Source organism: Haliotis cracherodii, unplaced genomic scaffold (assembly GCF_022045235.1).
Source record: "Haliotis cracherodii isolate W230 unplaced genomic scaffold, xgHalCrac1.p SCAF_14, whole genome shotgun sequence".
Lineage (NCBI taxonomy): Eukaryota > Metazoa > Mollusca > Gastropoda > Lepetellida > Haliotidae > Haliotis > Haliotis cracherodii.
This window is the reverse complement of record NW_027266269.1, coordinates 35,176,158-35,202,221: the sequence shown is the minus strand read 5'-3', so window position 1 is coordinate 35,202,221 and position 26,064 is coordinate 35,176,158. Positions and strand designations below refer to the sequence as shown.

General features: G+C 45.6%; 1 protein-coding gene across 1 annotated transcript in view; it reads left to right on the top strand.

Annotated features, from left to right (window-relative positions):
* LOC139460773 (echinoderm microtubule-associated protein-like 2) overlaps positions 1 to 25,644 on the top strand; it is a 41,260-nt gene extending 15,616 nt beyond the window's left edge. The window contains exons 10-27 of the mRNA XM_071242243.1: positions 3,133 to 3,234; positions 4,177 to 4,363; positions 4,880 to 5,029; positions 5,646 to 5,718; positions 7,047 to 7,151; positions 8,230 to 8,316; positions 9,147 to 9,290; positions 10,792 to 10,932; positions 13,083 to 13,196; positions 14,118 to 14,270; positions 15,023 to 15,163; positions 15,566 to 15,636; positions 16,452 to 16,552; positions 18,354 to 18,460; positions 18,633 to 18,732; positions 19,282 to 19,374; positions 23,435 to 23,568; positions 25,312 to 25,644. Coding sequence (XP_071098344.1) covers positions 3,133 to 3,234; positions 4,177 to 4,363; positions 4,880 to 5,029; positions 5,646 to 5,718; positions 7,047 to 7,151; positions 8,230 to 8,316; positions 9,147 to 9,290; positions 10,792 to 10,932; positions 13,083 to 13,196; positions 14,118 to 14,270; positions 15,023 to 15,163; positions 15,566 to 15,636; positions 16,452 to 16,552; positions 18,354 to 18,460; positions 18,633 to 18,732; positions 19,282 to 19,374; positions 23,435 to 23,568; positions 25,312 to 25,434 — 2,126 coding nt within the window. The 3' untranslated portion in view covers positions 25,435 to 25,644. The remainder of the gene's footprint in view (positions 1 to 3,132; positions 3,235 to 4,176; positions 4,364 to 4,879; positions 5,030 to 5,645; positions 5,719 to 7,046; positions 7,152 to 8,229; positions 8,317 to 9,146; positions 9,291 to 10,791; positions 10,933 to 13,082; positions 13,197 to 14,117; positions 14,271 to 15,022; positions 15,164 to 15,565; positions 15,637 to 16,451; positions 16,553 to 18,353; positions 18,461 to 18,632; positions 18,733 to 19,281; positions 19,375 to 23,434; positions 23,569 to 25,311) is intronic.
* Positions 25,645 to 26,064: the final 420 nt, after the last annotated feature.

The following is a 26,064-nucleotide window of genomic DNA, read 5'->3' as shown; positions in this document are numbered from 1 at the left end:
TATTATTGTCATCATATATAAGAGTAATGTGCATTTGCCTATATAACGACCAGCTCCCACTGTCTGGTGGTAATGCGTGCATCATCGTCAGTGCGTAACAATGGGTGGACAGTCGGCTATCTAATGACAATATCCCAATAGCTGATGACAAGGCATTTTTTTCTATGTAAAAAGGGAAACGACGGTATGTCATACAACGACAATCTCCATCTTCCCGAGGCAAGGGCGTTATCTGACTATAAACCTCCAGTGTCCCACATTTCTGTAGTCTTAATGTATGCATGATTGTGAATATGTAAGAGGAGAGGACAGTGGGCTATAATACAATATCCTTTAGGCTATTGTCAAGCCATCCTGTCTATTTGAGTGAGTGAGTGAGTATGGTTTTATGCCAGTTTTAGCAATATTCCAACAATATCACAGCGGGGGACACCAGAAATGGGCTTCACACATTGTACCTATGTCGGGAATCGAACCCGGGTCTTCGGCGTGACGAGCGAACGCTTCAACCACTAGGCTGCCCGACCGCCCCTGTCTATTGGAAGCGATGCTCAGAGGATAAGGCAAAGAATACCAGCAGTGATTACAAAAATCGCCATGTGGAGGAGAGAATGCGATGTTAAATGTTTACCTCGCCCACCCAGTTATAACACTAAACAAAAAATATTCGGGATCATGAATATTATTTGGGATGTTATTGTAGTAAATATTGAGGACACAATTTCATAAACATATCCCCAAAATATTCAAGGTCCCTAATTACATTTGTTCAGCATACACACCCTTGTGTATGCTGTTGGGATCGGATAGCCTGTTGGTTAAAGTATTCACACGTCACGGCGAAGTCCTGGATTTAGTCCCCCCTGTAGATGTGTGCTTGTTGAAGCCTATTTCGGGTACCACGACGTGATACTTGCTGGGATATTGCTAAAACGGTATAAAGCCTTTTCCACTTCCTATTTCCAATGTGTCAGCAGTATCACGCCGCGGAAAACCACAAATGGACTTCACATAATAGGGAACTCATGTTTGGAATCGAACCCGGACCTAAGGCATGACGACCGAACGCTTTAACGACGGCGCTACTCCCCCGGCCTTCATCCTTAAGAACGTGTTTCTACTTACAAATGGTCCACATGCTTGTTATGAAACATTAATAGTCAGTCGATTTCCTGAATCGATCTGTAAGATTTGGAAAGATAGAATATGGCCTCTAAGATATATTGGACTTAGATTGAAACTGATGTGTTGCAGGTGTCACGTGTGTTGTTGACGTGTGATGTTGACGTGTGATGTTGTTTTTGCCAGGCATGTCAATATCACTTGTACATGGTCCATCAAGCACGTGCACACATATCATATTTGTTTACACCTTTAATTATGCATGTTGTCGTCATGGTGATTGATGCAATTACACAATAAGAAATAAAAAAATTTAAAAATACGGTTAAGCAATACACCAGAGCCTTTGTAATAAACTGCTTGAGAAAAGAAAGAATACATCCATATTTGATGGTGATTAAAAATGAACAAACAAGAAATGGATATTCGATGGTGATGTATTTGTACGGGTGTCTTAGTTGTGTTTTACACCGTATTTTTGTTGTGTTTCGGCCGAGTAATTTTTTGATAACATTTGTATTTTTTTAGTCAAATCCGTTTTTCAAGTGTCTTTCTTTGGCCCTGCAGTTTATATCGACGTTTTTGTAAAAAAAAGTGAAAAACAGCACGGTTGGTCGAGTAGTAAAGTGTCGCAGTTCACTGTCCAGAGTCGTGCCCCTTACCTGCAAGGATCTGCTAGTCGTGGGTTCGAATCCCATGGCTGTGGTTTGGTGGTTTTACCAAACTGGTCTACTACCTGTGTGATTTTAGACTTTTTTCAAAGACATTTAATACTTTCTCGTGTGTTTTGTTCCATATTTAAGAGAAATTATATTGTAATTGAACAATTTAAATCGTGAATACTTGGCGACTAGTTCTACTGTTAACGGGAAGGATTAACTTACGACCATTTCATAAAATGAAATAGGATGTTTGTTGTGTGAGATTTGGTACATGGATGTCTGAATTGAAATTATAGATTACTGGTTAAAGTGTTCACACATTACGTCGAATGTCCGGGTTCAAAGCCCATCTCTGATGTCCCGCGCCGTGATTTTGCTAGAATATTGCTAAGAAGCGGTGTAAAACAATAACCACTCACTCAAACCATCGCTTTGACTATTGAGGCACTGGCAGCACATTGGTCTGAGACGCCGAAAGTCGCTGTACATAATTGCTTCGCTTAGTTGTGCCAGGATCCGATGCTGGTGTATTCGAGTGGCAGTTCCGCTATGTTTATGAACCTTAGTTTGACAGCAAATTGGTAAACTGATCAATGTTAGTCTTTCTTTATTAAGGTGTCTGTGCTTGTCGAAACTAATACTGGTTTTATAGTGCCAGCTCACTAAGATGCCATGCCGCTATGTTATTATGGATATCCCACTTAGACACCTTATAGCGACTTCACGCCGACCAGTCCTTTTCTATCCGGCATTAAGGGGCTAAAACAAAGACTGGTCGGCTCGGAGTCAGTATACTGTGTCTGAGTGGGGTATTCATGTTAAACTGCGGCATGGTATCTCAGTGAGCTACCACTATAAATCGGCATCAGTCCGGACTAGTACAAGCAGCCACACACACACACACACACACACACACACACACACACACACACACACACACACACACACACACACACACACACACACACGTGCATGCACGTCGCTATATAAGTGCAATAATCTTGGACGCGACATTAAACCACATTTCACCTCGCCTATCCCTTTAATACCCAGACAGGGTAACAACAAGCACCATCTGTTAACGTCTTTTGGTGTGATGGGCCAGGGGATCGAAACCGACTTTCCGCTCTCTGGGCAGACGCTCTCCCTACTACGCCACGGCGTCGGTCATCCTTAAGTTTGCACGCCGTAGTTTAATTGCACTTCTGTTTAATTCGGCGTTGAATACATCTCACTCACAAATATGTGTTGCCATGTAATATCATATTAAACTAATCCGAATGAGAATTAATGAATATATACCAGTAAACAGCAGGGACGAGGGATATAATATCTTATCTCCTTACAGCGAAAAAGTCCCCGGATGACGCCCCTGGGCCACCACCAATGATTGAAGTGGACAAGCCGTCAGACGAGGGCAGTGGCACTCCAACCAAACAAAGCACACAAGGTCAAATTTAAGAAGCATTGCTTGCTTGTTTGTTGTTTAACGCCGCACCCACAATATTGCAGGTATATGACGGCGGCGTGTAAATAATCAAGTCTGGACCAGATAATACAGGGGTTGACATCATGAGCATCGATCTACGCAATTGGGATACGATGACATACATGAAGTCAGCGAGCCTGACCACCCGATCCCTTTAGTCGACAAGCATAGTCGCCTTTTACGGCAAGCATGGGCTACTGAAGACCTGTTCTACCCCGGATCTTCACGGGTCACGCAGGATTACCCATGTCACTATCCACACATCCCGGAGAAGTCAGCGTGACTTCTTGTATGTTGGGATAAATCTGTGTTATTTACTTTAGAAATAAAGTTTGCTCTATCCCAATGTGCAGTGTAATAAAATATAGTTTTGCCCTGAAATATTTCAGTTAAAACACGCGGACGCTTGTCGAATGCCTTGACGTTGTGATAGCTCAGTGCAAAACTATATTTCATTACACTACACATGCAGAAGAGCAAACAGGATTACTTTTCAAAGATTCCGAATTTAAGAATAACCTTTGTCAGACCACGTGTGTTCGACAAACATGCAAACAAAAACTTCTGTATACGGCTACATTTATCGTTATATAATTCATGTGAATCGGGGCGGTGGGGTAGCCTAGTGGTTAAAGCGTTCGCTCGCCACGCCGAAGGCCCGGGTTCGATTCCCCACATCGGTACAATGTGTGAAGCAGATTTCTGGTGTCCCCCGCCGTGATATTGCTGCAATATTGCTAAAAGCGGCGTACAGCCATACTCACTCACTCATGTGAATATTTTTTCGCTGATCTGCGATTAAGCAGCGTTTGCAATTAGCGATTGATGACTACCTTTAAATCGAGGAAATGACATTTACCGTTTGTCTTCTAACTAACTTATCAGCACCTCTTATATTTCCAGGACCACCAAAGGGCGCAGTGGCACCGGAACCAGAGCTTCCACTGGAACCGGATATAGATGAAAGCAACAAGCACGCCGTGACCTTGGAGGTTCACGGCAAGAAGGTTAAGGTCGTTCAGCCAGAGGCATACAGAGACTCTTCTCTACCTATAGACCCACCCCAGGAGAGGCTACAGCTAGACTGGGTGTAAGTCTTCACTGCGCTACCGCGAGTTATATAAAACGCTTCTACTATCATGTATAAATACGTATTTTCCGTCGGACGATCAAACATTAAGGTCAGACAAATCTCTTGTTTCTTCCATTAAACAACACTAATTGAATAGTCTATCAATACATGTTCATGTGTTTTACTAGACAACTCCTCACCCGTGAAGATCCGGGTAGGGAATAGGACTTCAGCAACCCATTTGTTTCCGTAAGAGGTGATTATGCTTGTCGTAAGAGGCGACTAACGGGATAGGTGGTCACTTTGACTTGGTTGATGCATGTCATCGCATCACTGGATTGTATGATCGTGACTCGATTATTTACAGACCGCCGTCTTTTCGCTTGACCTATTGTTGAGTGCGGATGTTAAACAAACAAACAAACAAAACCGGTTTAAGCTTCGTGATTATACAATGCAAGAAAATCAAAACATAAAAGGTCAAATTTGTGCGAATTTGAAATGAAAGTTCTGACAAGAGATATCGATACTTAGGTATGGTTACCGTGGCAATGACTGTCGATGCAACATCTACATCCTGGACAACGACGAGATCATCTACTTCATCTCCAACATCGCTGTCATGTACAACCGTGACGTCCACACACAGCGTCACTACAAGGAACATACGGAAGACATCAAGTGGTCAGTACAACCGCCCCAAACTTTTAATGGATTTTCTCGAAAACTTGGTGCACAGATATACTCCTGTGGACACCCTTGGTCAGAATACCCTTGGTACGAGGCGTTCGTGAAGGTCCGGGTTATAATTGGTCTTCAGCAACTCATGCTTGTCGTACGAGGCGTTCGTGAAGGCCCGAGTAAGAATTGGTCTTCAGCAACTCATGCTTGTCGTTCGAGGCGTTTGTGAAGGTCCGGGTTATAATTGGTCTTCAGCAACTCATGCTTGTCGTACGAGGCGTCTGTGAAGGTCCGGGTTAGAATTGGTCTTCAGCAACCCATGCTTGTCGTAAGAGGCGACTAACGGGACCAGGCGCGCTGACTTGGTTGATGCATGGCATCGCGTATCCCAATTGCATGGATCACTGGATTGCCTTATCGATTATTTACTGACTACCGTCATATAACTGGAGTATTGCGAGTGCCGCGTTAAACAACAAACAAATATAATCGTACTTTGTGTTTGAGAAGGGTAAGATTTCCAACTTCACAAATCAGATTTTTCTGTTTCGTCCCAAGATATGTAAAATAATTATGCATTATTACATGGCATCAGTTGACATGCTTCGTGCTGTTTCAGTATGGCCGTCCATTCCAACGGCAACATAGTAGCCACCGGTCAGTATGCCGGAAAGAAGGATGACAAGTCGCAGGTAAGTAGGCAATTCACCACCCTGAGAACACTGGCGGAGCCGGGTAGGTAAAGCTCCGCACATCACGCCGTCAACCGTTCGAATCCCAAATGAATACAGGGGTCGTGATATGAGTGGAAATTGTTAAAGAGATGCAATGTTAAAATTCATGTTAATGTTCATTAATGTTCAGTTAAAAAATACCCAACACCATGACTAAAATTGATTTGAAATTATTCCCAATATTTGGTCCTAGAGCTCCACACTTTGGCCGTGCGCGTTGTTAGTATGTTATTCCCCCGTGGGGATACAGGATGAGAATAAGTCCCCAGCAAGCTGTTCTGGTCGACTGCATGGGTCTGGTGACCAGGCTCCGTGGTTTGGCTGAGTGCGTGTCATTGTTCACCGTGTTGCCATTGTTCCCATTGTTCCCCGTGTTCCCATTGTTCCCCGTGTTGCCATTGTTCCCCGTGTTGCCATTGTTCCCCGTGTTGCCATTGTTCCCCGTGTTGCCATTGTTCCCCGTGTTGCCATTGTTCCCATTGATCCCCGTGTTGCCATTGTTCCCATTGTTCCCCGTGTTGCCATTGTTCCCATTGTTCCCCGTGTTGCCATTGTTCCCATTGTTCCCCGTGTTGCCATTGTTCCCCGTGTTCCCATTGATCCCCGTGTTCCCATTGTTCCCATTGTTCCCCGTGTTCCCATTGTTCCCCGTGTTGCCATTGTTCCCATTGTTCCCCGTGTTGCCATTGTTCCCCGTGTTGCCATTGTTCCCATTGTTCCCCGTGTTGCCATTGTTCCCCGTGTTGCCATTGTTCCCCGTGTTCCCATTGTTCCCCGTGTTGCCATTGTTCCCCGTGTTGCCATTGTTCCCATTGTTCCCCGTGTTGCCATTGTTCCCCGTGTTCCCATTGTTCCCCGTGTTGCCATTGTTCCCATTGTTCCCCGTGTTGCCATTGTTCCCATTGTTCCCCGTGTTGCCATTGTTCCCCGTGTTGCCATTGTTCCCATTGTTCCCCGTGTTGCCATTGTTCCCATTGTTCCCCGTGTTGCCATTGATCCCCGTGTTGCCATTGTTCCCATTGTTCCCCGTGTTGCCATTGTTCCCATTGATCCCCGTGTTCCCATTGTTCCCATTGATCCCCGTGTTCCCATTGTTCCCATTGTTCCCCGTGTTGCCATTGTTCCCATTGTTCCCATTGATTCCCGTGGATCGTTGCTCATAATATCAATCACTGGTGGGTCTGGTCCAGACTCAACTATTTAGAGGTCGCCGTCACAGAGCTGGAATGTTGCTGAGTGCGGTGTAAAGGACAAACAAACCTAAAGAGCACCATCTGTTGTTGTAGGCTCACATCCGGGTGTGGCGTGCCGACACCCTGGGGACGGTGCATGTCCTGGGTCTAGGAAACTTCATCAAGGCCGTCATGTGCCTCTCCTTCCAGAAGGACTCGGTAAGTTGAGGGACACACGGAGGACGGACTTCCGGTGTTGGGATGACTATTATGGAATCCTTGAAGGGACATTGTCGCCCTAACAAAAAAACAAACAAAACGAGTCAATAAATAACCACAGTGCGACAATGCGACATTTTGGCCACGCGACAATGGCCCTTCTAGGATTCCATACACTATAGATAGTAACCGAAGGAGTGAGTGAGTGAGTGAGTTGGGTTTAACGCCGCTTTTAACATTATTCCAGTTATATCACGGCGTGTCAGCTTAATGTGGGAGGAAAGCCCGAAGTGATGCAGGTCTCAGACGTTTACCAGTTCAGTGAAACCCACGAGCACGGGTATGGTGCTGACAAACCTGGAAACATATTTGGGGCGAACCGGGATTCGAACCCACAGGTTTCTGGCGTGCCCAAGGGACGCAACTCTGCACAGCGAATCGCGGCGCCTTAGACGACTGGGCCACACGTGCCCCCCAGTAACCGAAGGATGAAAGGTATGGACATTGTATATGAATTGATGTAACTACAAGCATGCATTACTGATGATTTCATCTCTTTGTCTTTCGTGAACATCAGGGGATGGTTTAATGTGTTCTAACGGATTTTCTGCAAAAGTCGATACTGACGAACATGTGAATTTGTTTGGTCTTACATGCTTGCTGTTGTTGATCACAACCAAACCCTAGATTTGCTTAGGAATGTTTTAGACGGTGTGAGTTCATAAAAAAACGAAACGTTGTTGTTATGTAGCTCTGTTTGTGTGAACCTTGTGTAGAATGTCACATTGTGAGTGAGTTGGTGTGGTTTTACGCCGCTTTTATCAATAATCCAGCAATATCACGGCGGGTGACACAAGAAATCTGCTTCACATATTGTACCCATATGGGGAAAGAGAACCAGGGGTTTTAGGCGTGACGAGCGAACGCCTTAACCACTAGGCTACCCCACCGCCGTTACATTGCCACATGTGTGAGGGTACTTAATGATGTGACCATGTGACTTTGACCCGGACTGTAGTGAAGTGACCTTGGTACGACCTGAGCTTGATATGACCTTTGAGATCTTTATCGCCTCCAGGATCTGCTCGCGGCGGTCGACAACAGTCAGGAGAAGACGCTGTCCCTGTGGAACGTGGCTGACGGCACCCATGTTGCCAGCACCGTGGTACGTCAAGCTAAGTGTCAATATTTATTTTTTATTATCCTGACTATTGAAAGCCCAATGTTATGCACATAATAATTAAATAGACCGGCTCCTTTTGTTATGGATAGAGCGTCTGCCGGAGAGCGGAAGGTCGGTGGTTCGATCCCTTGACCCCTTCATACCAAAGATCCTAGCGCTAGGCACTAAGGGGATAAAACAAGGACTGGCTGGCTCTTGGTAAAATGTGTCTATGTTGGGTTCCATGTTAAACTGCGGCATGGTATCTCAGTGGCCTGGCAATATAACAATGCTTGGTCACACAATTATGATAAATATCTACCCATTAACTAGCATTGCTCCGTTTTAAATCCCTATTTGATTGACTTGACTCTATAGTCAAAAGTCCAATCATGATAACGATTTGCCCCTGGGCATTCATCACTATAGTTTGTTTGTTTGTTGTAAATAATCGAGTCTGGACCAGACAACCCAGTGATTGATATCATGAGCATCGATCCACTCAGTCGGGATACGATGACATGCATCAACCAAGTCAGCGATCCTGACCACTCGATCCCGTCAGTCGCCTAGCTCTTCCAAGCATAGTTGCCTTTTACGACAAGCATGGGTTGCTGAAGACCTATTCTACCCCGGATCTCCACGGGTGTTTATCGATATAGAATAAAGATGTTCTACACCGGGTAATCGAGGTGGGTAGGCAGGTAAACCACTAAAATTATATCAAGCTGTGACACACCGTCCTCGTGACATTGCATTACAAAATCCATTCAACTGCACTACAGAAGCAGCGAGAACCTCCCCTCTCTTACACATACCCTTCTGTGTTTCAGCTGCACGTGGACGTCATCTGCGACATTGGCTTCAACCCCCACCACACCGACCTGCTGGTGTCTATTGGCAAGGAACATCTGGCCTGGTGGAAGGTCTATCCGGAGACCAATAAGATAAACACACACGCCAAACCGGAGTACGATGTAAGCTTCTGATGCTGCTTGATACTTATCGATATTCACGTATATTAAAAGCCAGTCTCATCTATCTGTTTCCCCTGGGAAACCCAGAGCAGCATAAATAATTACATTCTTCATAAATCCAATAATAGAAAAATGACTTTTAATATGCATTCAAGTACATCTGTCTGACATGTTGTGATTTACTAACTGTATGAGATCATTTTTCAAGATGGCCGCCATTGGACAAATCTGCGATGAGGAAGAGAATGTATTGATGTCAACTTCTTTATTATGAGGAGGGGGCACGGGTGGCCCAGTCGTCTAAGGTGGCGCGATTGGGCACGCCAGAAACCTATAATTGTGGGTTCGAATCCCGGTTTCTAGGTTTGTCAGCACCATACCCGTGCTGCCCGTGCTCGTGGGTTTCACCGAAGTGGTAAACGTCTGGGACCTGCATCACTTCGGGCTTTCCTCCCACGTTAAGCTGACACGCCGCGATATAACTGGAATACTGTTGAAAAGCGGCGTTCAATCCAACTCGCTCACTCACTTTATTATGAGGAAGACAACGTTTCGGAGTACATACTTACTCCTTCATCATCATCCTTCACCCGATGAAGGAGCAAGCATATACTCCGAAACGTTGTGTTCCTCGTAATAAAGAAACTGACATCCATAAACTCTTTATGTGTGTCACTTCTAAATGCCATTAAAAGACTTAAATCTGCGATGATTTGTTGGCCTAAAATGCTCGTTTGTACATAGTTTTATTGTGTATTATTGCATTTTTTTATCATAATTGCTCATGCTATCAACCACTGGTTTCGATTATCAACTCTTCGCCGCCTTATGGCTTGAATGTTTCCCATTGCGGCGTAAACCTACACACTACACATGACTTGTTAAAGCCCCACCCTGACTATATATAGCCCACAAGGTGGCGGTGTTTCAGTGACTGGCTGCGTAAACATAGCTGAATGTCGAGAGAAGCTTTTTGAAAACCGTACGGAAACAAGATCACCAAAGACCGCCAAACTTCGGGGCAGAATAGGTCTTCAGCAACCCATGCTTGTCGTAAAAGGCGACTATGCTTGTCGTAAAAGGCGACTAACGGGGTCGGGTGGTCAGGCTCGCTGCATGTCATCGATCCCAATAGCGTGGATCGATGCTCATGATATTAATCACTGGATTGTTTGGCCCAGACTCGATTATTTACAGACCGCCGTCATATAGCTGGAATATTGCTGAGAGCGGCGTTAAACAACAAACCAAACCAAACCGTATGAACTTGAAAGACAAACCTTGGATACCAGAAATAGCTCCATATCTAGATATAAGTTAATAAAGTTTCTGTAGTTTATCCCAAAAATCGAATCAGTCATGTTTGAGCGTTGTCTCAATCACAGTGGGCGGAGCTTATCTAGGGTTGCGCTACAATCCCTAGGACCTTTGGAGCAGTATACCAACTCTAGAAACTGCTAGTTCATATCTGTACTCACGAAGTGCGTGACTCTGCTTGTAGAATTACCTCCGGGCCAAGTTCGTCATTTGTCTGACCCACACAGACAAGGGCGACCTCGTCACCGGCGACTCCAACGGCACCATCTACGTTTGGGGAGACGGCGGCAACAAGATCACCAACTTCGTCAAGCATGGACATGATGTAGGTGTAGTCACCCGATACGCAGCCGGCTGCGACCACCCCGACAACAGCGTGTCGCAAAGTTGCGACCTGCTTAGACTTAGGACCGCGTTATTTGGCATTCTTGTTACTAGTTACACTACCGTTGAATTGAGTAAGTGAGTGAGTATGGTTTTACGCCGCTTTTAGCAATAATCCAGCAATATCACGGCCGGGGACACCAGAAATGGTCTTCACACATTGTACCCATGACGGGAATCGAACCGCGGGTCTTCGGCGTGACGAGCGAATGCTTTTTACCACTAGGCTAACCGATCGCCCCCAGTACCGGTGAAGTTACGGGTGAGAATAGGTCATCAGTCATAAGAGGCGACTAACGGGATTGGGTGATCAGACTCACTGACTTGGTTGATGCATGTTTTCATATCCCATTTGCGTGGATAGATGCTCATGATGTCAATCACTGGATTGTCTTGTCCAGACCCGATTATTTATTGACCGCTGGAATATAGCTCAGTGCGTCGTTAACAAAAATCATTTAGTTTTTAGTTAACAATATTTTGAGTTTTGTTTCTGTGTCTTTCCAACTGCTTCTCCTAAGGCTTCCTACGAGCGTGGTCTGATTGCATCTAGAAGCCTCTACTATTTACAGACCGCTGAATATGATGTCATATGAGTGAGGCGTTTAACAACAAACCGTATCTATAGCTCTTCATTAATGTACCAGCACATGTTTGCTACACTGAAACAACATGGACCTCCAAAGGGAGAACGTTGGCAAATCAGACCGGCTCCGTGGTCTAGTGGTAGAGCGTCTGCCCGGAGAGCGGAAGGTCCGGCCCGGCCGCGTCATACCAAAAGGCGTTAAAAGATGGTACTTGTTGTTACCCTGTCTGGCGCTCGGCATTAAGGACTGGTCGGCTCGGAGTCAGTATGCTGTGTCTGGGTTGGGTATTCATGTTAAACTACGGCATGGTATCTCAGTGAGCTAGCACTATAAAAATCAGCATCAGTCCGGACTAGTACAAGCAGCCACACACACAGATATACGTGCATGCACGTCGCTATATAAGTGCAATAATTTTGGACGCGACGTTAAACCCCATTTCACCTCATCCGTTGGCAAACCCCTTGGCTATAGACTCGGTAGTGTCTGGATAATATGTTCTTGATCGGTTTGTAAATACATACGGAGTATTCTATATATGTAGAGCCATAGTCTGGGAGTCGTTTCACAAAGCAATTTTAGGACTAAGACTTTCGTAAGTGTACGTTAAAGTATGGGAGATACGATCGTCTTAGAACAGAGATAGTTTTGTGAACGGGTACCCTGTATGCATCCAGGTAGGGCCAACCCCGTGAAGAACTGGACCCACTTACACAAAGGATTCTTAGCACTAAGACTATCGTAAGCCTATGTTAAAGGAGTTACGATGGGAGTTACCATAATCTTAGCGCTAAGATCGCTTTGTGAAAGTTGGTCCACGCTGCCGTTGTTCAAAACAGCCTTAGCTCTAAGACTGTCGTAAGTCTATGTTGATGATGGGAGTTATGATAATCTTAGCGCTAAGATCGCTTTGTGCAAGTGGGCCCAGGTCTTCAGCAACCATGCTTGTCGTCAGAGTCAACTACCGGGATCGGGTTAATAGTCGATGCATGTTATCGTATCCCAATTGTGTAGGTCGATGCTCATGAAGGCAATCACTGTATTGTCGGTATCGATGTACTGACGGCTGTCATATAGATGGAATATTGCTGTGTGCTGCGTTAAACAGCAAAATAATGTACGCACAAAATATTCTGACATTGGTATGACACAGTTGCGACCTGGTGTGTCTTGTTGGGAACATTACAACACACCCAACCCCTACCCACGAACGTAAAACAGTTGACCCTAAGACATTGTGGCGTGGGGCGGTGGGATAGCCTAGTGGTTAAAGCGTTCGCTCGTCACGCCGAAGACCCGGTTCGATTCCCACAATAGGTACAATGCGTGAAGCCCATTTCTGGTGTCCCCCGCCATGATATTGCTGGAATATTGCTAAAAGCGGCGTAAAACCATACTCACTCACTCACTCACTCACTCAGTAGAAGCGGCGAGTAGGTATGGAATAATGTAAGGACCATACTCACTGACATTGTTTCGTCAGGGTGTACTGCTGTGTTTGCAGGGCCCGGTGTTCACAGTGCTGCATCACCGCCACCACCTGGTGTCCGGCGGGCGGGACGGTGTCATGTACAGTTGGCAGTGGACCAAGAACATGGACGGGGCCGGGCAAGTCGAGGTAACACTTTATACGCTTTACCGCTTGTTGTTGTACAATGTCGACAGGGAAAGGTGAGGACTTCATGAACCAGAGCAGCCCAGGGGATGCAGTGTTTGCTGGTCCCGCCTTATGGATTACATATTCCAATACAGTCTTTGAAAGGCATTTAAAACTGATACACATAAGGAAGAGAATTTATAGATGTCAACTTCTTAATTATGACGTACACAACGTTTCTGAAAATATGCTTACTCCTTCATCGGATGAATGAATGCTATGAGGCAGAGAGCATATATATATATATATAGTATGATTTTACGCCGCTTTTAGCCATATTCCAGCAATATCACGGCGGGGGACACCAGGAATGGGTTTCACACTTTGTACCCGTGTTGGAAATTGAACCCGGGTCTTCGTCATGTTGAGCGAACGCTTTAACCACTGGGCTACCCCACCGCCCCCATTCACCCGATGAAGGAGTAAGCATATACTCCGGAACGTTGTGTCCCTCATGATAAAGAAGTTGACATCCATAAATTCTGTTCCTAAAACTCCAATACGCCGTCTGAATCGGGGAGTAGTTAGTTTGGAGGAATCAAGGGTTGTCTGCCCCGAGGGTCTTCCACTACAGCACCGTACAGCCAGTGTTAACAAAGGGTAAAATTGTTTTCACGTGTTAGGATATTTTCTCAAAGACAGTTACCGTTTTGTAACGTATGTTGATCTAAATGTGTAGACTTTTCAAAATGAAAAACAAGTATTTTGTTGAAAGGATTGTGAGATGTGGCGACCGCAAGGAGCTGTGGGTTGGAGAGTGTGGAAACAGCATGAACACAACCGCACCAATATCCTTGCGTATTATGAGGTTATTGCCGTCCTCATGCGTGTATCTTGTTGATGATATCAAAGAGCCATCAAACAACCCCTAAACTGTTGCAGATCTCCAAGTCGGAGGGCGGAGTCAGGATGATTCAAATACACAAAGAGACTCTTCTCTTAGGAACCACCATGAATTCCTTGTTGTCTGTCGTCATGGCAACGAAAGGATCCCCGCTTGATGGCGCTACACTTGAGATGTTGCCTCTTACACAGGTAAAGATAACCCTCTGTATGGACACAAACTAAGAGTATTAGCAGAGAGGCCAAGCACTAGCCTATCGTCGTGGTTATATCATGTTTTCTATGCTGGTGCGCTAAAAGCTCAAAGGCGCAGGTGTGGATTGTGAGAATATGCATGAAATGTACTTGTCCGAAATTGCCTAAGTCGGATTCTTTTGAAGGAGTCATCACCATGTAAATGTTTTTAATGCTTGTGCATTTTATCATCATCCCCAATGAGGCTGTACATATTGGTGAAATAATGCCGATGCGACGTTAAATCTTAACTCACTCGCATAATGTTGCGGACCCGTGAAGATCCGGGGTAGAATAGCCCTTCGGCAACCCATGCTTGTCGTAAAAGGCGACTATGCTTGTCGTAAGAGGCGACTAACGGGATCGGGTGGTCAGGCTCGATGACTTGGTTGATGCATGGTATCGCGTATCCCAATTGCGTGGATCGATGCGCATGATGTCAATCACTGGATTATCTGGTCAAGACGCCATTAGTTACAGACCGCCGGCAGATAGCTGAAGTATTGCGGAGTGTGGCGTCAAACAAATAAACAAAACAAAACATAATGTAGCCATATCATATAAGAAATACACGACTCTTGATCGTTGTTGCTGCGCCCCTCATTTATTCTCCCAGCAGTGTTTTATTGTACGATAAACAACTCCCACTTGTCCCATTTATATCTGCACGTGTGTTTTATCTACAACGTATAACATTGTGTGTGATTCAGGGACATTTTGATGAGCTGCGAGGGCTGACGACAATGCCCCAGTCATTCATCGGAGCAGATTTCCTGACAGCTGGGGTGGATGGCATCATCTGCAAGTTCAGCACTGAGATCCATCAACCTGTGTGGAAAATAGTCATGAAGGTACCTAGTCGTCTACATTGCCACAAGATCTAGAGTTGCGCCCCTTAGGCGTCCCAGGAACCTACGAGTTTTAAAGTGTTAATCGCCTTAGGCCTTATTTGCTTTTGGCTTTGCTCCTACATCAAGCTGACTCGCTGTAATATAACTGAAATACTGTTAAAAATGTGGTAAGCCCCAACTCACTCACTTATACCTCCTATGGGGTTATACTTGGCTTCAACATTCAGTATGTTAACGCCAGAGAATAATCAGTCTCGATAATCTGCTGAAACAGATTCCATAGGACGTAAAAGACAAAATGGTACTGAAAATAATAGGAATGGATCACGGAAAACCGGATGTTCGCGAAGAGTTAGCATGTCCTGATTTATCCATACTAAAGTTGTGTGTTTTTGTTCCTAGGGGGCAACCTTCCTGTGTGCAGACTGCAGCATTGACGGCAAACTCCTGGTGCTGGGGACACACGACGGACAGTATGTTGAACAATGCGTCTAAGTCATCTTACTAACATGATACCCCATGTTATCTTGTACAAGTCTAAAGTAACTACGAATATATTTTACCTCTAACTATCCAATATCTTGTACTTTAAAATTGAATTCTTGTATTTACCTAATCCTCCGAACCGACCGATGTTATGTCGATCACTGAGTCTGACCACCCGATCAATTCAGTTAGGTTGCTGAGGACCAGTTCTCACACGAATCTCCAAAGGGGCCTCACGGTGCTAATACCTGTGTCAGAATGATTGGACCGCTTCCGTGGTCTAGTGATAGACTGTTGGCCGAAGAGCGGAAGTTCGGTGGTTCGAGACCCGACCGTGTCTTACCAATAATTTTAAAAGAAGGCACTTGTTGTTACCCTGCCTGGTGCTCGACATTAAGGGGAGAAAACCGGCATTTGTTGGACATGTCAAAGCAAACACAAACACACACACGCTGCTATATATTTGCAATAACATGAAACCAAACGTTAAACCCCATCTCTTGTTTGTTTGTTTGTTGTTTAACGCCGCACTCAGCAAAATTCAAGCTATATGACAGCGGTCTGTAAATAATCGAGTCTGGACCAGACAATCCAGTGATTGACATCATGAGCATCGATCCACACAATTGGGATATGGTGATATGTATCAACCAAGTCAGCAAACCTGACCCCCCGATCCCGTTAGTCGCCTCTTACGACAAGCATAGTCGCCTTTACGGCGAGCATGGGTTGCTGAAGACCTATTCTACCCCGGATCTTCACGGATCCAAACCAAATTTCACCTCCCTAACTTGCATTGCAGCCTCGTGATCCTGGGGTTGGACGCGGAGGACCTGTCGGTCACGGAGGTCTGCAACAAGAAGATCTCCAAGGACAGACTGGACTCCATCAGACTGGCTCCAGGTGAGTGAGTGAGTGAGTTGGGTTTGACGCCGCTTTTAACAATATTCCAGTTATATCGCAGCGTTTCAGCTTAATGTGGGAGGAAAGCCCGAAGTGATGCAGGTCTCAGACGTTTACCACTACAGTGAAACCCACGAGCACGGGTATGGTGCTGACAAACCTAGAAACATAATCGGGGCGAACCGGGATTCGAACCCACAATCATAGGGCTCCAGGTGAGGGTTGGTTTGTTGTAAAACACCCTACTCATTATATCCCAGGTCCCATCGTTTCTGCACCATACAATCCAGTGATTAACACGCATTTGGGACGCGACGTCATGTGTCAACCAAGTCACCGATGACCCCAGATCCATTTAGTCGGTTCTTACGACAAGCATGGGTTGCTGGAGACCTATATTCCTACCTAGTTACCCACTGGCTTCCGACCGCCTCCATGGTCTAGTGGTAGAGCGTTCGCCGGAGAGCGGAAGGTACGGGGTTTGATCCCCGGCTGCGTCATACCAAAAGACGTTAAAAGATGGTACTTGTTGTTACCCTGTCTGGCGCTCGGCATTTAGGGGCTAAAACAAGGACTGGTTGGCTCGGAGTCAGTATAATGTGTCTGAGTGGGGTATTCATGTTAAACTGCGGCATGGTATCTCAGTGTGCTAGCACTATAAATCGGCATCAGTCCGGACTAGTACAAGCAGCCACACACACACACACACACATGTGTATGCAGTCGTTATATAAGTGCAATAATCTTGGACGCGACGTTAAACCCAATTTCAACCCACCTTACCTCACTGGCTTCCAAGATTAGGTACTGGGCTCTGTTCCATAAAGAGATCGTAGTACTACGGCTGTCTATGATAAAGTATGGGAGTTACGATCATCAGGGCGCTACGATCATCTGGGCGCTACGATCATCAGGGCGCTACGATCATCTGGGGGCTACGATCATCTGGGCGCTACGATCATCAGGGCGCTACGATCATCAGGGCGCTACGATCATCTGGGCGCTACGATCGCTTTGTGGAACAGAGCCCCGGACAAGAGGTGTCAACTAGGAGATAAACAGTTATGTTACCTTTGACGACAGGCAGCGTGGCCTCAACATCTTGATCCTAGCGCAGTCACATCCAATGTATTTCACTATATAAGATAGCTACGTGATAAATCGCAAAGAACAGTGAAGAACGAAGCGTGGTTTATTTTACGATAAAACAATGTTCTATTATGAAGTTATTTCTGGAGATTCGAACATGCGCTCGCAACTTAATGACGTCGTATGTTTGACGACGTTATTTTGAGAGGGGGGTGTCTTGTGAGTTGTTTCCCATAGATGTAGCTGAGCAACGCAGATAAACGCGATGGCCGAACGATCGTATCTGAAAGAAATATGGCAATCGTTATTCGGAGTAAAGGTACAGGTCATTGACCTGTGCATAAAAAGGTCTTTTCCGACATTGCCGAGATCGGATTCTATTGAGGGAGTCAACATTATTTAAATACGGGCAATTATTTTTAAAGCTTGTACGTTTTAGTAAAGAGGTTGTACATACTGTTTCTATCTCATATAAGAAATAAAAGCCCCGTGGACGTTGTTTATCGTACAATGTGCCCATCATGGTTTATTCTCCCTGCAGCATTATAATGTACGATAAACAACTCCCACTTGTCGTTTGTTTCTTAAATCATTGAGAAACCCACACCGCGCTTTCGCTATAGATGCATGTTACCTGTAATTTTTCGAGTGACAATTTCAAGTTTCAAATGTTAAATTTAGCTCATTCAAATCTAATGGGACGCTGTTTCAGACTGCTTGTCCCTGGCGGTGGGGGGTCACGACAAGGCGGTGTACATCTACTCCCTGCAGGATAAAGAGGAGGGGGACAAGGCCTGGGAAATGCTCGGCAAGTGCAAGGTGAGTACAGAGAAAGTTGCTCTTCTCTTTTAATCACCAACACGTACATGGCCAATTTTTCACCTCACCAAAACGTAACAATTTATCCCATATACTACTCAGAGTTTGCTAAGGATCACATGACCGTGTTTTTGTATGCTCCACTACGCCGCTATTGTAACCTTCTGTTTAGGGTCACCGCGGACCGGTCACCGCCATCGACTGGTCAAGAGAGAAGGTCGGCAACACGCACCTGCTCAGGTCAAGCTCGACGACTCCAGAGCAGTTCTTTTGTATGTGTCGTCACTAACCCAGTGTTACTGTTCTTATATTGGAGACGGTATAAACATTTTCGAGGTTGCTAAACATGAGTATATTATAGGCCACTGCATCTAGTAGCCTGCCTCTTAAATGATTGATGTGATTGACTCTGGGGCGTAAAGGATGGGAGTCTCATGGCCTACATCTCCTATGATTGACTCTATGACTCGGGTAGGGAGCCTCGTAACCTACATCTTTAATGATTGACGTGATTGACTCTAGGGCGTAAGGGAAGGGAGTCTAACGACCTACATTTCTAATGATTGACTCTGTGACTAGGGTAGGGAGTCTGTTAACTTACATTTTTTAATGATTGACAAGATTGACTCTGTGACGAGGGTAGGGAGCCTAGTAACCTACATTTTTAATGATTGACACGACTGACTCTGTGACGAGGGCAGGGAGCCTAGTATCCTACATTTTTAATGATTGACATGGTTGACTCTGTGACTAGGGTAGAGAGCTTAGTAACCTACATTTTAAAAGATTGACGTGATTGACTCTGTGTCGTGTGTTGACAGGGAATCCAACGACGTGTGCGCGGGAGGAGGGAAAGAACGCAGTGTCGCTGTCATGGTGCACCAGCAACTGCACGGTGGACTACGCTGTCGCTGGTAGGTACAACATGTAGATTTGTTTGGGAAATGTAGGGTTGTTATCTGTAACCTTTACCTGGTTACTTGAAATTGGAGCCGACATTAATTCTGCTCCCCTAAAAACTAAACAAGTCTTGCAAGGTTTTCACTGTCTACCACACGTCACTATTGTGACGTCACACCGCTCAAGAGGTAACGCCCCTGTCGGACATAGAAAAGTGCCAGATTTCAAGCTCTCTGTTGTATCCCCATATCCCCTGAAAAAAACCTTGAAAAGAACTCCCTGTGCATGGCCACGGAGACGTTGCATTTTGTAATATATAAGTGTTCACATTGCCTGTCGACAATGACTGAGAAAAAAGTACGTTCTATTAATATTAGCTTCGGTGGTAACGCGGCGTCAAATCAGCTCTTTCAATCAGAAGTAGTTATTGTGATTTAAAACCTCTGATTGATCAATCAGAATCGAGCATTTTCCAAGTTGTTGTTACGCTGCACTCAGCAATATTACAGTTTATTACAGTAAATAGCTGGGTCTTGATTGATATTAAGAGCCACGATTCGCCACGATGGGATACGATGACATGTATAGAACCAATCCCCCCAGACAAACCACCCAATCCATGCAGTCGTGTCTACAACAAGCAAAGGTTGCTGGGGCTAACTTTAAACCCGAACCCCCACGGGGCAAGGGCATGTGTCATCAACGGGAGTACCACAGAAACCATCCTGCCCCAGCTACAAAGTAGCAGCAACATATTGTTGTCACAATTAGTTATTGCAGGACATCTGATGGTGCATTGTTGTGTACCAGGTGTTTGAGTTGACCGGGTGTGTTTGCGTTGACCAGGTATGTTTGTGTTGACCAGGTGTGTCTGTGTTGACCAGGTGTGTCTGTGTTGACCAGGTGAGTTTGTGTTGACCAGGTGTGTTTGTGTTACCCAGGTATGTTTGTGTTGACCAGGTGTGTTTGTGTTGACCAGGTGTGTTTGTGTTGACCAGGTATGTTTGTGTTGACCAGGTGTGTTTGTGTTGACCGGGTGTTTGAGTTGAGCGGGTGTGTTTGCGTTGACCAGGTGTGTCTGTGTTGACCAGGTGTGTTTGCGTTGACCAGGTGTGTCTGTGTTGACCAGGTGTGTTTGTGTTGTCCAAGTGTGTTTGTGTTGACCAGGTGTGTCTGTGTTGACCAGGTGTGTTTGTGTTGTCCAGGTGTGTCTGTGCTGACCAGGTGTGTTTGAGTTGACCAGGTGTGTTTGTGTTGTCCAGGTGTGTCTGTGTTGACCAGGTGTGTTTGCGTTGACCAGGTGTGTTTGTGTTGTCCAGGTGTGTTTGTGTTGACCAGGTATGTTTGTGTTGACCAGGTGTGTTTGTGTTGACCAGGTGTTTGAGTTGACCGGGTGTGTTTGCGTTGACCAGGTGTGTTTGCGTTGACCAGGTGTGATTGTGTTGACCAGGTGTGTCTGTGTTAACCAGGTGTGTTTGTGTTAACCAGGTGTGTTTGTGTTGTCCAGGTGTGATTGTGTTGACCAGGTGTGTGTTTGTGTTGACCAGGTGTGTCTGTGTTGACCAGGTGTGTTTGTGTTGTCCAGGTGTGTTTGTGTTGACCAGGTGTGTTTGTGTTGACCAGGTGTGATTGTGTTGACCAGGTGTGTCTGTGTTGACCAGGTGTGTGTTTGTGTTGACCAGGTGTGTCTGTGTTGACCAGGTGTGATTGTGTTGACCAGGTGTGTTTGTGTTGACCAGGTATGTTTGTGTTGACCAGGTGTGTCTGTGTTAACCAGGTGTGTTTGTGTTAACCAGGTGTGTTTGTGTTGTCCAGGTGTGATTGTGTTGACCAGGTGTGTGTTTGTGTTGACCAGGTGTGTCTGTGTTGACCAGGTGTGTTTGTGTTGTCCAGGTGTGTTTGTGTTGACCAGGTGTGTTTGTGTTGACCAGGTGTGATTGTGTTGACCAGGTGTGTCTGTGTTGACCAGGTGTTTGAGTTGACCGGGTGTGTTTGCGTTGACCAGGTGTGTTTGCGTTGACCAGGTGTGATTGTGTTGACCAGGTGTGTCTGTGTTAACCAGGTGTGTTTGTGTTAACCAGGTGTGTTTGTGTTGTCCAGGTGTGATTGTGTTGACCAGGTGTGTGTTTGTGTTGACCAGGTGTGTCTGTGTTGACCAGGTGTGTTTGTGTTGTCCAGGTGTGTTTGTGTTGACCAGGTGTGTTTGTGTTGACCAGGTGTGATTGTGTTGACCAGGTGTGTCTGTGTTGACCAGGTGTGTGTTTGTGTTGACCAGGTGTGTCTGTGTTGACCAGGTGTGATTGTGTTGACCAGGTGTGTTTGTGTTGACCAGGTATGTTTGTGTTGACCAGGTGTGTCTGTGTTAACCAGGTGTGTTTGTGTTAACCAGGTGTGTTTGTGTTGTCCAGGTGTGATTGTGTTGACCAGGTGTGTGTTTGTGTTGACCAGGTGTGTCTGTGTTGACCAGGTGTGTTTGTGTTGTCCAGGTGTGTTTGTGTTGACCAGGTGTGTTTGTGTTGACCAGGTGTGATTGTGTTGACCAGGTGTGTCTGTGTTGACCAGGTGTGTGTTTGTGTTGTCCAGGTGTGTTTGTGTTGACCAGGTGTGTTTGTGTTGACCAGGTGTGTGTTTGCGTTGACCAGGTGTGTCTGTGTTGACCAGGTGTGATTGTGTTGACCAGGTGTGTCTGTGTTGACCAGGTGTGTGTTTGTGTTGACCAGGTGTGTCTGTGTTGACCAGGTGTGTTTGTGTTGACCAGGTGTGTTTGTGTTGACCAGGTGTGTTTGCGTTGACCAGGTGTGTTTGTGTTGTCCAGGTGTGTTTGTGTTAACCAGGTGTTTGTGTTAACCAGGTGTGTTTGTGTTGACCAGGTGTGTTTGTGTTAACCAGGTGTGTTTGTGTTGACCAGGTGTGTTTGTGTTAACCAGGTATGTTTGTGTTACCCAGGTGTGTTTGTTTTACCCAGGTGTGTCTGTGTTGTCCAGGTGTGTTTGCCTTGACCAGGTGTGTTTGTGTTGACCAGGTGTGTTTGTGTTGACCAGGTGTGTTTGTGTTGTCCAGGTGTGTTTGTGTTAACCAGGTGTTTGTGTTAACCAGGTGTGTTTGTGTTAACCAGGTGTGTTTGTGTTGTCCAGGTGTGATTGTGTTGACCAGGTGTGTGTTTGTGTTGACCAGGTGTGTCTGTGTTGACCAGGTGTGTTTGTGTTGTCCAGGTGTGTTTGTGTTGACCAGGTGTGTTTGTGTTGACCAGGTGTGATTGTGTTGACCAGGTGTGTCTGTGTTGACCAGGTGTGTGTTTGTGTTGACCAGGTGTGTCTGTGTTGACCAGGTGTGTTTGTGTTGTCCAGGTGTGTTTGTGTTGACCAGGTGTGTTTGTGTTGACCAGGTGTGTTTGCGTTGACCAGGTGTGTTTGTGTTGTCCAGGTGTGTTTGTGTTAACCAGGTGTTTGTGTTAACCAGGTGTGTTTGTGTTGACCAGGTGTGTTTGTGTTAAACAGGTGTGTCTGTGTTGACCAGGTATGTTTGTGTTGACCAGGTGTGTTTGTGTTGACCAGGTGTGTTTGTGTACAGGGTGTTTGTGTTGACCAGGTGTGTCTGTGTTGACCAGGTATGTTTGTGTTGACCAGGTGTGTTTGTGTTGACCAGGTGTGTCGGTGTTGACCAGGAGTGTGTGTGTTGACCAGGTGTGTCTGTGTTGACCAGGTGTGTGTTTGTGTTGACCAGGTGTGTCTGTGTTGACCGGGTGTGTTTGTGTTGACCAGGTGTGTCTGTGTCACTCAGGTGTGTTTGTGTTGACCAGGTGTGTTTGTGTTAAACAGGTGTGTCTGTGTTGACCAGGTGTGTTTGTGTTGACCGGGTGTGTCTGTGTTGACCAGGTGTGTCTAGGTGTGTCTGTGTTGACCAGGTGTGTCTGTGTTGACCAGGTGTGTTTGTGTTGACCAGGTGTGTTTGTGTTGACCGGGTGTGTCTGTGTTGACCAGGTGTGTCTAGGTGTGTCTGTGTCACTCAGGTGTGTCTGTGTTGACCAGGTATGTTTTGGGTATGGTGTGTTGACATGCTCTCTATGTTCACCAGGTATTTGGTCCTCCAAGCAGGCAAAGGAGGCGACTGTCAACACCATAGACGTCAACCCCAACAAGACCGTCATCGCCATGGGAGATAACAACGGCTGCCTTAGCCTCTTCAGATACCCATGTCATAAAGATGGGGTAGGTGGTGTCCACAATCTCCTTGAAATCAGATCTTAGTTCCCGCTACCGCTAAACAAAGTTCTGGGGACATTCCATTATAGTTCACGTTGCTAACTTAGACCGACCAATAAAATGACTAACAAGAAGACGACATTAGCCAATCAGAATTCCAGCTTTTGTTCGTCTAGTGGAGGTGGCCATTGTGCAGTCATTGCCTGGGTCAGTGTAGCGCCAGCGCAGCATACCCAGGGATCCAGGCTGAGCTTTTTCCAGCTTTACGGCACTAGTTCCAAACTGGCGTGTTCCATTCGAGATTATGCTTTGACAAATATATTAATTTGAAAATTAACAATAGGACATCCTGGAATGTCTAATAGATGGCCGAAATTGTACGGCAGTACTTGCCATGGGCTATGGACAGCTTCTTACGTTTCAAATATTTAACCCAGATGATTTTGACGGGATGCGTCGTTCATCCTGTAATTGTCGTTCGGAATACCCGTGTTATCCTTTTTCCGAGGTTGCATGATTAGAAAACGCACTTCGACTGTCACTTCACCGATCTGGTAAGCGACTCGCTGATTGGTCGGATGAAAGTTCGTTCTGACGTGACCCGTAATGGGATGCCCTCAGATCTTTGTATGGTGGTTGCTGGAGCTCAGATCTGATTTTAATAAGATTGGTTGTATTCACGAATACCATGTAAATGAACGAGCACGTGGTTGTTGTACAGCTGCCCTCGATACGTGGGGTACCGTCAGCATCGGGAGTGGGAGTATGACACATTTCAGTTTAAATATTTATGTCATATAAAAAACAAGTAGAAAACCAACATATTATGAAAACAAAACTAGTCACATGTTTTCACAACAATGTTGTTGTTTGTTGTTTAACGCCGCACTCAGCAATATTCCAGCTATATGACGGCGGTTTGTAAATAATCGAGTCTGGACCAGACAATCCAGTGATTGACATCATGAACATCGATCCACGCAATTGGGATCGATGACATGCATCAACCAAGTCAGCGAGCCTGACCACCCGATCCCGTTAGTCGCCTCTTACGACAAGCATAGTCGCTTTTTACGGCAAGCATGGGTTGCTGAAGACCTATTCTACTCCGGATCTTCACGGGGGGGGGGGGGGGAGACATGCATGGGTTGCTGAAGACCTATTCTACCCCGGATCTTCACGGGGGGAGACAAGCATGGGTTGCTGAAGGGGGGGGGGGGGGGGGGGTTGCTGAAGACCTATTCTACCTGGATCTTCACGGGCCTTTCCCAACAATGACTTCCTACTACACGGGAATGGATCAACGTTCTAACGCAGTGAAATGCGGAATGGGAAAATAGATCGGACAGATCGAAAATGGTATCATCACTCTGTTGGTTAACATTTTGAGATTTAAAAAAATGTTTTGGATGTATACATGTATGACGGTTCTAACAATAGGCTTGACTCGGAAAGCGTATTAGCTCGTAATTGCGTTGCGGAAATTAGCTCCATTGTACGCATGCCATCTTCCCGAGGCAAGTGAGTTTACTGACTATAAAAGTCCACTTTCCACTGGACTTTTAAAGTCAGTTAACTCTCTTGCCTCGGGAAGATGTACGCATGCTGATGCATCCATGAATGCATGCGTTTCTGTACGCTATTTAATTGAAAGTACTTGGGTTTTGAATACTTTTGGAGAGTATTTTCGCAAATACGCAGCTTATATGTAGCTCTGATGACATATATCTGTTTATGTGCATGTTGCAGGCTTTCAGCCACACCTACAAATGCCACCTGAACGTCCAGACCGTGAGGTTCTCCCCCAGCGGCAAGTACGTCCTCACCATCGGCGGGCGCGACTCCTGTGTCATGCAATGGAAGATTGTGTAGCACATACAGTCAAGTGACTTTGTCTCAACACGTTATTCTTACGTATCATCTATAATAAGAACTGTAGGTCCCAATTGTCCTGAACCAAACAGCATCTATCTTAGCATTAGCCCATGGTTCTATATATACTTGTATTCCCTCTCTGCCTTGAAACACACACATTAAACATCATCTTTCTTCAAATAAGCCCATGGTCCTACATTAAGTTGTCCCTCCTTGAAACACACTTAAGTTACTTTGTGTGCTCACGAGAAGAAAAAAATTATTCATGGTCATTTATCTGGAAATAAGCCCCCCCTACACAAGTCCCTCAGTCTTGAAACAGGCTTTTGATCGTGTCACAGTGATCCCTTTGCCAAGGAAACAAATATTCATGTCGTGATTATTTTGACATATGATTGTGAATACCTTCCCGGTTCTTATTCCAAAAAGCGACTTTACCTCTAACGTCCACTCACCAAAGTGAGGGTGGTTTTACGCCGCTTTTAGCAATATTCCAGCAATATCATGGCAGGGGAAGAGCAGAAATGGGATTTACACATTGGGGAATCGAACCCGGGACTTCGGCTTTAACCACTAGGCTACTCCACCGCCCCTATAGCTCTAAGACAACTTATGGACAATGTATGC